General features: G+C 37.5%; 1 protein-coding gene across 3 annotated transcripts in view; it reads right to left on the bottom strand.

Moving 5' to 3' along the window:
• MAP2K5 (mitogen-activated protein kinase kinase 5) overlaps nt 1-12,816 on the bottom strand; it is a 125,872-nt gene that overhangs the window by 95,746 nt on the left and 17,310 nt on the right. For all 3 annotated transcript variants that reach the window (XM_027465711.3, XM_027465713.3, XM_027465712.3), the window contains exons 5-8: nt 11,406-11,446; nt 10,626-10,693; nt 8,136-8,184; nt 3,035-3,099 (exon numbers count right to left, since the gene is read on the bottom strand). In XM_027465711.3, the coding sequence (XP_027321512.1) occupies nt 3,035-3,099; nt 8,136-8,184; nt 10,626-10,693; nt 11,406-11,446 (223 nt within the window). The remainder of the gene's footprint in view (nt 1-3,034; nt 3,100-8,135; nt 8,185-10,625; nt 10,694-11,405; nt 11,447-12,816) is intronic.

Below are 12,816 nucleotides of genomic sequence, written 5' to 3'. Positions count from 1 at the left end.
CCCTTCTCTTTTTAGAAAAAAAGGAAAAACATTTAGATTCAGCAAGTTCTCACTAAAAATATTGCTATAAAGTATTGATTTTTTACCAGACTCAATTGACTGAAAAGTTGTTTGTATAGCAATATTGGCCAAGCCAATATACTGGAACAATTTTGCTACACACAGTAATCAAGTGTATTTCTAAAGTATAATTATACTGTCATAAAAATAAAGCTAAGATACCTCTTCTCCAAGCAATAAAACAGTTGCAGCTGTAAAGAACCCAAATAAATGAAATACATTTTCTAACTACACATAGCGTCTTCCAAGGAGCACAAAAACACCTCTCCTCTCCCCCCTTAAGCCAAGGTTAGCATGAGAAGTGATCAATACTTCAATCTCAATAAACTATTTCAATAGTAGTTAATTCACATGGAAAGAGAGGCTGAAAATTTTTGCTCAGCGACCTGCGACACGCTATCTTGTTTGCTGAATGCTGATAATATATCATTGCCATAATGGATATGACTTAGTATAAAGAGCTAGAAAGAAAGAAAGGAAAAAAAAAAAAAGATACTACATACACAGAGTCATTCTTTAGATTCAAATCAATACTACACACAGCCTCTCCTGAAACAAACCGGCAGCATGGAATGCTGCAAGAGGAAAACAGCCAAACGTTTGCAATTAATTTTATTTGACAAATGTTCATTGATTTACTGGAATAAAATATATGTGGGCTGCTATCTATGACTAGCGCAATCCAGCTACCTGTAAGTATTCCATTTTGCAATTTCTTACTGCCTTGTGTAGCACAAGATGCTCCTTTGGCAAGGGAGAAGAGGCTCCCCCGCACAAAGGGGCGGTTGTTCCAGCACGGGAAGTCCTGTCTGCTTTGCTCCAAAGCGCCGTAAATGCCAACTCCCTGCAACAATGGCAACCAGCAGCTCTCCAGAGATGAAAGAGTAAATCGGTACAACTCTTCAATCCAACACAAGAAACAAATCTGGGAGGATCCGAGAGGAACGCGGTGCTTTGTAGCTGCCCGGTTTGGGGAGAAAATATTTCATATTCATACTCTCCTATAATTTACATTGCAAGGAAAGTCAAACTGCAGGAATGTGCAAATTAACCACACAAAAATGGCACACGTTCCCTGGAGCTGTGAAGAATGACACTTGCACTGGAGAGAATACTGTGAAGTCACTGCAACTGCCAATTTAAAATGTTAATGTTATAAAAAGGGAAGAGACAGGTAGCAGTGTTTCCCTGATATAGAAGTGGGCTTATGCTTTTGCAGGTAAAATTTGACTTTCCCAAATCTTAGCAACTATGATACTCAAAAAAAATTAATGAAGCTAATCACAACATCAGCCCACATGATGCAGCAAGTCAATGTGGAAGTGCCAGAACTATTCTGTGTTCCCTCCTGCACCATTGTCCTCTGCAACTTCAATGTTCACACCTCTGTTCCTTCATCACTCTTGCAGACTGTTACTGAAAGAGTCATTTTAAGAGGAAAACATTTTTGTAAGAACACTAAAAAAAAAAAGAGCTGGCATGTAACTATCCTGCCTTTCAGAAATACGAAGTCAAAAGGCGCAAGTCTGACTTCACATAGAGTTTTATTCAAACTTCCTATATGAATTTAACAAGATTCCCTACAGAAAGCGACCCCAAGTTGGGTAACAAAAATATAAGTGGGTTTCCCCACTTTGTGTGCTATTTCTCTTCCCTAAACAGCCCTCCAGTGCCTTCCAGAGGGATCGCTGCACATGGCCCTCCCTGGTGATGCTTCTCCCACTCAGGACGGCTCCTGGAGCTGCCATCAGTACACGGGGAAGGGAAGCAACCTTCCCTCAACCAGAAAACATCAACAAGTCACTGACTTAGCTGTGACATTCAACACTCTCTCTTAAATCTTTCTTATAATAAAGTAAGCGAAGGACCTTGGATTCTGCCAATTGCTTGGTCTAGGAATATCTTTCTACAAGAGAATGTGAATGAGCTTCATCCTATCTGCAAGGCTAACCTAATTTCTGAAGAAGCCATTCAAATACTAGTTTTGTCCCCTAAAGGCTTTGGAAGTCCACTGTCATTAAAACTTCCACTAGAAGACCAAAGCTGGTTGTTTCACAATGTTGGCAGCCAATTAGGAATTAAACTAAATGCACTGTAGCTTTTAAAACATTTTTTAAAAAATGTTAATATCAAAGTTAAAATGTCTAAAGGTAAAAACAAAATCCTAATGGGATGCTGGGTTACTGTATATGGTAAATAGCTCTCCAGAGGAAACCTTTATTACTCCCTCAGGGCTTTCTTACATAGTATGGATTTCTTAATTCCTAGCGGAATATTTTTCATACACCACTGCAGACTATTAAGTACCAGATATTACATTATGTAGTTTAAACTTTGCACTATGCATGAGAAAGACTTTCCTGTCGAGAAAACTATATCTCTGCTATTATAATCTTTACAATATTAAAATTAATACTGGCTGCAGGGTATGAGCTGCACTACCAAAATTTGGGGGAGTTTATCATTTAATATATTCATCAGCCTACATGTGAAGCTGCTTATAAGGAAGGGAAGTCTCTGCAACAGCGGAAGGGGTATTTACTAATTTTGAATTGCCAGAGAAAGGCAGAGCAACGGTGTCATCGCGTCCCACTGGTGTCATTCTCAGTACCAGGCGAGCATAGGGCGTGGTAAGCCAGCAAGAATAATGGTCTTGCAAATACTGAAGGCAATTCATTATGCGTTAGGACGTTTCAAGTTCCACTTGTGAACCATTAACTTGTTACCCAGGAGGGATTCAAAGCAAGTATTAAAAAGATAATAAAAATGCACCAGCCCTCATGGCACCCAAAAGCAGATACCTTGTAAATATGTAAAGAGAATTCTTAAGAAGCTCATATTAAGAATTTCTTTTATAGACTTTTCTGTATCGCAGCAAAGGCCCACATGCATCTCAATACACATATAAAGGGGAGAAAATAAGAGGGATGTTAAATTTTATTTTCAAAAATTTTAAGTGAAATTCAGCACTCACTTGTAGACTGTGCCTCCATTGCCATGACCGAGGATGTCTCGATACCGTATGTCTTGTTCATTCATCTCCACAAGAAAGAAAGAAAAACAAAAGAGATGTCATGCTGTGGATGGAAATGTCAAGGAAAAGCAACTCTAGGCCATAAACAACAAGCAGTCTGGGTCATTTCAAGTTCAGCTGCAAGAACGAGAAGATCAATACAACATTTGCTGTCCAATTTATAAAAGACGATACCAAGGGACAAAGTGATGGAAAGTTTAATGACAATTTGTTTGCCTGGGTCATTTCATTAAAGTTTGATAAAAGGTGTCAAAATGGAATGATATAATATAGCTGAAGAGGGTCAGGTCACAGATACTGATAGGAAAAGGGTCTCCAGAACAGCACATAACCAAAGCCAAAGTTGGAGGTGAATGGAAACAATCCAACACAAAAATGTCATCTTGAGTATAGCCAGAAAAGTTCATGATTTATTCTGTAATCAGCATAATTGATACTAATTGAATGACAGCTCTACCAGTAGGACTGCTGTGCAGTGCTTAATTTACATACCTGTTAACTAATGCAAATATTCTGAAATAAAAATAGTCTCTAAATACTACCCAATAAAAAAGTAATTTTCCTTGAGATACAAAACAAATTGCTTACTTCAGTCTTTCTGCTCACTGGGACAACTCTCCAGATATGATGATATCCTTAAATATTCAAGCAGAAGCCTGATACAAGCACACCGTACATTGGAAGTGCTGGAATTCAGGCCGTGATATACATTTTTATAAAAGCTTATTATACATCACCTTGCTTGAGTGACTCCAATGAAAAAACTACAATACAACCTTCTCCTGCACAAATACAGTTATACTGCTTTTCAAGCTAAACCATCTTTTCAAAAATCACTGAAGACATTTTTGTAAGGAACATGCCTACTTGAAAAGAGATCTTTTAAGCAGAATACGTTCTGTGCTATACACATTTTCTGTTCCAAAATGATCTCTGTTGCCTGTTCATTATAGGTGATTAGGCAATTCCCAATTTTAAATTATATTTTCCTAGTAATCTATTAACAAATTGTCAATTTATTTCTGTAAACTATATATTTTCTGGGATACCAAGTTAAATATTTCACGTAAGTTGGCATAGCTGCTTAAAGACTTGTCATTTTTGTGTGTTAAATGGCATCCAGACGAATACCTAATGACATGTCTGATCTGCTATCACTGATGTGATTAGAGACCACGTAAGCATATCTGAGGTAGCCTTAAATTACCTATTTCAAGTACCACTAGCACCATGGTGAGAGCCACGCAGAGCTTGCCATAAGCTAACTATCTGTATTTATCCAACTTCTGAAATGGCTTTTAAAATTCAGCGGGGACACGTGCCCTTCAGGTACATAGCCACGTTTAAGCATCCACTTTCATAGGATGTCAGAGGAGGAACTTTGCCCCTGGCTTCAGCTGGAACAAGGAAGAGATGGTAACAAGCTGACATACCCTAAAGAGTCAATACTCAGCATGTCTTACCCGTGCAAAATGGAGTATTTTAAATCAATTAAATATTACATTTTAATGACAGTAACGTTGAGCTCCCAAACTTGTGTTCTGTTCTTTCACTACCTGAATAAAAAGCATGCTTGTTTCTCACAGAAAATATTTTTCTCCTTTGCATTTCTTCCAGTGATGCCAAAATCTCCAAGTTCTGAGAAAATCAGGAATACCTCAAAGCCAAAATTGAGTCTACGTTATTAGTTGTTTGTAGTTAAACCTGGGCCAGTTATCTTGAGATGGTATGAAAAGGCCCATTCAAGTATCAAGGTTTATGATGAAAATAAAAATGTATTTTATTACTGAAAACTATCCTGTTTATTGCATCAATCAGAAAATACAAATAAAAACTGCAAAAAAAGATACTTCAAAAAGGAACAGTAATTCATGACGGGGTTTAAAACATGTAAAGAAGCAATAGAGTCCCTTTTTCTAAAAATAATTTCACTCAGACTGCAATACCCATCGATTTAAAGCACATACAGTGTTTAAGGATTTCTTCTCTCCTAACCTAGATAGCTTTAACTCTCCAGTCTTTGGAGGTAACAACAAATACGCCTTTTTTCTGTATTCCCAGCAATGTTCCTATAAACAAAACTCTTAAGATAAATCAAATGAGTCTGCAATGCTATGAACATACTCGTATCTTTGCTTCTTGGGGGGAAAAAAAAAAATATATATATATTTATATATTTTTTCGTAGTTACACAAGTTATAAGCAACAAATTGAGCAGAACCAGAGACATAAAGCGTATTCTCTTTTCTCCTTCTTGATAACTGGTGAAAAAAAGAGTATTTCCTTCACACCACTCCCTAAAAGCCACTGCCAAGAGCAGCTCTTCACCGTGATGCTGCACGGCTTTGCTTGCTGGCAGCCCAGGACCATCGCCCGCCGGCTCTGCACAACGGAGCGACCACAAACCGGGGCTGAAACAGGGAGACGGGTGGAGCAAGCATCTGCCAGCAAACGCTGGAGAGATAAAGTGTGATTTACTGGCTCAAATAAAGATGCCAAAAACATGTTGTGATTTATTTATTTTAACTGGGAAAAGTGGACTCTCAATTATAAAATGATAACATAACAACGAACTCGACAGCATGGGCTGGAATATTAAACCTGCAAAACCGAGTTTGATTGGATGCCAATATTAATGAAATTAATGACAAAGCAAAACAGACTTCAATTACGGATCAGAAAACAAAACGTCCCTTGTTTATACCTGCTGTTTTTGAAAGAAATCAGCGTCTATCTCTTGTAAATCATTAAAAAGAAAATGCTCAATTAATCCTTATTTTATATGTAGAGGCCTGACAGATGCAAACTCCTACAGCCATACCTTTGCTTTACGAATCGAAGCAATAATGGTTTCAGAAAGCAGTCACACTCTATGAGCAGACAATTGAAGAGATTTAGTAAATCCCACTTTATAGAGCAGAGACTAATCGGAAAACACAAGCCAGTCAAATGTTTCTTATGAACTGTTGACACTATATCAATGCTGAATCAATTGGTGGCATTTACTCTGAGTGACAGAAAAGAAATAAATATTTATATCACATCACCTATATCAATGAACCTAGGCAGAAAGCTATTTCTAACCTGTCAATATTTGATTATCTTGAAGAATCATGTCCCCTTCTTTTAATGATTAATATGAATTCCTTATTAAACCTAAATGGAAACTACTAGAGGGATATCAGTATGAATGCCTGAAAGCATGTACTGCCAAAAATAATAAAAAATAATAGACCAGCCCATATTTAAGTAATGATAAGTGTGACTTAATCCCCCAACAGGAGGAAAAGTTAAAGGTACAACTAGCAACCTATTTCCACTTATGGATCTATGCCCAGATTTTGCAGAACAAAATGCATTTTCTCTTGACGGAAAGTAGTATGTAACTCATAAGAGCAGGATAAATAAAAGTCAGTATTAAAACTTATTCTGAATTTTCGTCGTGTTTAACCAACTTTTTATATAAGATTTTTGGTTCTTTCATATCCTTCTAAAATTCTACACAGGAAGAAACCTGTAACAGACTATGGCAGGGCACACAATATACTCATTTCTATTGCTTAGAACAAATAAAATGCCCAATTCATCCTACAGACACAATCACAACAAAACGACTTTTACTCATGTTCAGGAATTCTACTTTAAAAAAATAATAATTCAAAGGGGAATATTGGAGTAACTATCACATTTAATTTTAAAACTTCAGAGCATGCTACTGCTAATTATGTACTTTTAAGTTATCCACTGAATTAAATTCTTTAGCTATAATTTTGAAACATTAACAAATCTACCCAGTAATGATCTGTAAATATTAAACTCTGTCTGCACGTAAGGAATGCTGACAAGCTTAAAAATACATTTCCAAGCTGTATTCAAAGGATTCAGTGCCAAATAGGCAAGGTTGCAATCTTGGGCTGTTAGATTCACATTTTAAAGGGGCACTCTCATCTATTAGACCACAATGTTACAGGTGATACTGAAGGACAAGCATGAAGACCAGCCTTTATCTTCTTGACACGCTCAACTACAACTACTTGATTCATGAAATGCCAATGAGGCTTGGAGAGGTCATTGTGTGAAGGCACTGAATACGCATCTGAGATAATTAAGATTTCAGCCTTCGAAACATGGAGGGGAAGTGAACAGCAGTTAAGAAAATCAATAAGAGTCTTTTATTTGCAGTGACACAGATGTCTCAGTCAATAGAGCCTAATAGGCAAGCTTGATCGCAACGGACAGGTGCCTGCCTCCAAGGCTATCAAAGGGCTTTCACTATGACAAACATTAAAATATATTTATGTTGCTACTGAAGAATCTGGAATTCTTCTAAGGTAGTTTAATTTAATGGTGTATATTTAAAGTCATTATAATACTGTGAGCCTGCCCAGATGCTCAGTTCAAAATGAGTAAGGAATGACTGCTCCGTTTGTTCAGGACATCCACTTGTCCATCAACTTTTACATTAAACCTTTCACTTCTGGTGCCAGAATCTGAATGCCTGGAGCAGGATGAGAAAGTAACAAGGCAGCTTTCTACACTTTTGTTTTTTGTTGTTATTTTTAGGCTTGTAGATTTTCTTCTTCTGCTTTTTAAAGAAGCTACAGCATAAGGGTGTTGCAAATAGTGCAGAGCAGTTCCTCACAAGAACCTGCTAAATATTTAAGTATCTACTGCCCTAAAAACACGAAGGTCATTCTAGCGGAGCAGTTGACTTAGTTATTCAAAATTGATTAACTTTCTTCCCTGAAATTGTGGCAGCAGTGCAACATGTGTGAGGTACTTCAATCTATTTGGAGCTAAATCTGATTAGCACGTTTTGAGAAATGGGAAGCAAATTGCTATGCCAATCAAAGTAAATCAGGACACATAACTCATTCATATCATGAAGGTTTTCATGGTCTCTCCAGTTCTGTATTAAAAGTACACATTACAACTAAGTGAGCAGTAAGCATCTCTCCATCTGTTTGTGGTATGCCAGCCACTGCGGTACCAGGCAGTAACAAGATGTGCACGTAGCCAAAACCCAATTCACTGCACCTACCTGGCCATTTGCAAGTATTTTCTTCAGCTCCGCAGAAGACTTTTTCAAGCTGCAAAAAATAAGAGGCAATTATTTTTAACGACTGTGCCATTTCACTCTATAAAATGAAGCAAAGCCATACTGAACAACAAACCATCAGGTTAAGCCCACAGTTGCATATTCTGAGCAGATTTAACTTTAGCAGTGCTGAGTGATGTTCAGTATAGCCACTCCTTAAATTGTCCACTGGAGAAATGGAAAAGACAGAATATTTGAGAGAATCAATATATTTTACACCTTTGCAAACTAGCATTTTTAGGTGCGTAATGATATTATCCTTCAAGATACAACCTATTGTTTGTCAGTTCAAAACCAAAAACACACCTGCTGGACCAGATGCTTCAAAAACTACAGAAAGAGTAGGGTTCACAACTAGCTTTCCGGTGTCTTATCTTGTTTCAAAACCCACAAAGGCAGCATCCCTCCACAATTTCTATAAAACTTCAGCAGAAGGGAGCACTGTTGACGATGCCTCGCTACCGAATTGAAGGGGGATGAGTCCAGATCGTATGCGAATCCCTTCCAGGTCAAGTGGCTGTTGCAGCCCCTGTTCTTTTTCAGCCTGGTGTGTTTGCTAAGTAAAATTAGTAATGGCTTTAAACTACATCTGCCCACTCCCGAAATACCACCTCACCTCCGTTCCTGACAAACTCCCTTTCCCATGAATTCAACAGAGCAAACTGCCTGGGGAGCAGCATCTCTGCAAAACTTATCTCAAAGAGGCATTCTGCTCTTATTACTAATTTTTTTTTTTTTTTTTTTTTTTTAGAAAAGTACAAAATAATATATTCTTGAAAGGCACACACACGTGTCTTGATCACAGATCATTATTAACAAGAACTCTGAAAACACAGATTTCGTATTTGCTGGCTTTGTTCTTTAATAGGCCTCTTGTTCCCACGACTACTTTAAAGAAAAATTAAGTTTTCCAAGGAAACATAAGTTGATCTTGTCATCTTTCATGACTAACAATTTGTGAACATGAAACAAAGAGAGACTTTCAATTACTTCAAAAACAAAACTCGTAGCGCAGAAGGTTTCGGAAAAGGAATGGCAATTAACCACCACGTAAGGTGACAAGAATCTTCTAGAAGCCTCATTTTCAACGCACTTTCAGAACAAGCTCAAAGTGCAGGAAGTACTGAAAGCCAAAGCACAGCAGTGACAGAAAGGAGCTTTATTTAGTTCAGTGGTACAGCAGACGGGGAGAAGGACTGCACAAAGCCATTCCTACCCTCGGCTAGGATCTTTGCCGCTGCAACACGCAGCGAACCTGCCTCTAGGGACCGGGGCCAAGCTTTGCCAGAGGAGATTTCTCCACTTGGTGCTGGCTTTTTCTTTTATCTCCAGTTAGTAAAGCCACCAAGCAGGACACCAGAAGTGGTCTGAGTGGTAACAGAGCCAGGCTGCACGCCGTGCCCCCCCCCATCCCTGCGCGAACAGGATTCATGCAGCACCGCCGCCACCTCACCAACTGGGCACGCTTCGTGCACTACAAATGCCTCTTTGATCATGTTCATCTCTGTCAGGTTTTCTCAAAATGGTCTGAGAGACAAAAGGGAGCGGCATGCTGAAGCACAGCTAAACGTGGTATTACTCTGCGTATGCTGATTAGAATCATAGAATAATTTAGGTTGGAAGGGACCCTCTGGAGGTTTCTATTCCCACATTTCAAATATGCTCTTGTATGAAGATGGAGACAGACTTTTCTTATTTCCTTTAAGATTACACATTTTTGTGCCTTTTTAAAAAAATTATGTGTATACATTTTAAACATCAATATTGAATATAACACCTTCCTGTAATTCATGTAATAAAAGTGAGTATGCCCTAGTATTTACTAACAGATCTCTGGAAAAAAGAAAGAGTTCTCTCGCATTCTAAGACTTTAATATGGGTTTTAAAATCAGGACTGGAATCTGAAAAGAAAAATAAGGGAGACGGACTCGAAAACTTTACTGAAACTACATGAAAAAGGGCACCTAAACTGTTTAGATTTAAAAAAATAAAATCTGACCCTCCTATAATAAACCTACTGAACTGGGTAAGAAATGTTAAAATCAAGGATTCCTAATGAGATAAGCAATGAAGACCTGAAAATACAGACCTTGCCATACACAGTGATTATGAGATCAATTAAAACAAATTAGCTCACCCGTAAACAGTATTTCAATGCTTTTTACAAAGGACAAAGCCATCTGAAATACCCAGCACAGACATATTTCTTTTGGCAGAAAATCCTTCTCCTGAACAACCAGCAATATGAGTCTAACAAGATCCATGAATCAAGGTAATTTCGTCTTCCCCACTTCTCTTCGGCGTACCCAGTAGTCATATTGAGAAAGTTATTCAACACCAAGCTTACCGCTGGTAACTACTGCACACAAGGTTCCATTTTGTTTTAATAAAAGAAAACAAAACAAAACATATGCTCCCGTTCTTGACTCTTACCTATTGCTTGGAAGGGAATCCGAGACCGCCGAACTGCTATTATTAGCAGACCCTGCTCGCGTATTTACCTGCAGGCAGGGAAAGAATCTTTATCAGTCGTTTGTGTTCAGAGGACACTATTCTAATTAACCTGTAATTTGCCATGAATTTCTCATTTCGCTATGAAGGTTAATTAGCTTGTTGCTAGGCATGCCGATGGTTGAGGTCTTGCCTGTATGTAGGTTAGCAGGCTATATAATTCATGGGCTACAATACAATATCCTTACATATTAAACGCTTAGTTAAATAATACAGATAAAGAAAGAGATGGTCTTCTTACCATTTATTCTCAATTTAAAAACCAAGCAATCATTTAATATATTAGCAGTGTTCTGCATTTCAGAATGGGTATGATTAGAGAAGCAGCAAATATTCCTGAATGAAACAAACAACCTAAAAGAACATCACTGCAGTGGGTTCAAAAATTACTGAACACAAGTGAACGTGGTATTTGTTTTTTAAACTTTGAACAGACATTAGTTGATAAACTGAATGTTAAAATTTAAGAACCTTATTAACAGTGGTTAAAAAAAAAACACAGCACAATTCCATTTTTATTAAAATTGTATATATAGATATTGCTGCCAACACCCAGCAGATGAATCTTTTCTCCCACCCTCACAAAAAAAAATTCTGCTTGTCAGAGCTCAAGAAAGTGCAGTTTTATTTGACATTTCAATAAGTGGAACACAGCATTACAAATCCATCTAACTTTACTGAAACAATTATTGAAATTCGTACCTTCAGGCCATGTATGTTCCGTTTCCCAGGAGGCTTGCAGGCTGAAACAGTAATTGACTAAATTGTAGAACACATCAGGGCCATTTACAAATTTGCTCAAAATGAATCTTTTAAAAAGAAATGAGGGTGACACCAAAATTAGCAGAGAGAAATGATTGAAAAGTGCCTCACAAGACCCAGAGTGGGAATTATGAACCAGGATTTTTAACTTGCAGGAGTGAGCATTTATAAATGCTAAGAGCTTTCTGACACCATGTAATATAAATTCTAATTTCTGCTTAAAACACATGAAAATCGAAAGAACTGTTGGCTTAAATTATCAGATTCTTTTTGTAATTCAAATTAAAATCAATATCTTATGTCACTGTATTTTTACACGCTGTATTTTTTCTGTCATTTAACAGAAATATTTGCAAGATGTATTTTAAAAGAATCAAGCTGCCACAAGTCATAAATTAGTCACGTTGTCAAACACAGACAGCTTGGTTTAAACGTGGAAAAAACATGTCAGGGGCAACAGCAGTGAGTCTCAAGAAACCAAATACTGGATGAAAGCAATATGAAACGCCACATTTTGGCCACAGATGCATAAATGTGACATCTTACTGAGATGTCTGGGTTTACAGAGGGACACACTGCTCGAGGAGGAAGTATTTTCTTAAAGTCTCTGGAACTATATATTGCCTTGTTTTTCCTTTTGGTGGATGTGCTTTTGTCAAATGTTAAAGCCACAAAGGCTTCTAGCTACATGTTACAGACAGTTCCCATTTTAAAACTACAGTGCCCTACAAATTGTATGTTAAAGGGCCTGTCACTTTTGATTGATTGTCTGAGGAGGGATGAATTTGATTTTTCTCTTTCTCTGATGCACAAGCATTTCACTTCAATTTTTGACAGCAGGAAACAGAACTATTTATTAGTCAGAAGGACACAGATGATAGTTATTAAACACATCAGTTAGGGCCAAGCCAGGCCACGTGCCTTTAAATGACATTAGAAATTACCATGTGCATCTTAAAGAAGAAAAATATTATGATACCATGGGCAGAGGAAAAAAAAAAAAAGACAAACCACCAACCAGAAAACAATACACTATTCTAAAATACACATAGGCATACTATTTTTTTCTAAGTGACATATCATATGTAGTATTATATAGTGTGTATATATACACAGTACTCCATGTGTGTTCGTGTACATCCATACACATTTCAGTATAAAAAAACTCTGGCTCTTACTGTTTTGATAGCAACAAGCTTTTTCTTTTTTTTTTTTTTTTTTTTTTTAAAGACTAATTAACAATTTTCCCCCTTCAAAGAGCTTAGAAATAGTATATGGGTGCAGCACAGCCAAGATAACACAGAATGGCACATTGGCATTTACGGCCAGCAGGCAGTGTGGGACACGTGAG

The sequence above is a fragment of the Anas platyrhynchos genome, chromosome 11 (assembly GCF_047663525.1).
Source record: "Anas platyrhynchos isolate ZD024472 breed Pekin duck chromosome 11, IASCAAS_PekinDuck_T2T, whole genome shotgun sequence".
NCBI classification, from domain to species: domain Eukaryota; kingdom Metazoa; phylum Chordata; class Aves; order Anseriformes; family Anatidae; genus Anas; species Anas platyrhynchos.
This window is presented reverse-complemented; position numbering and strand designations above follow the sequence as displayed.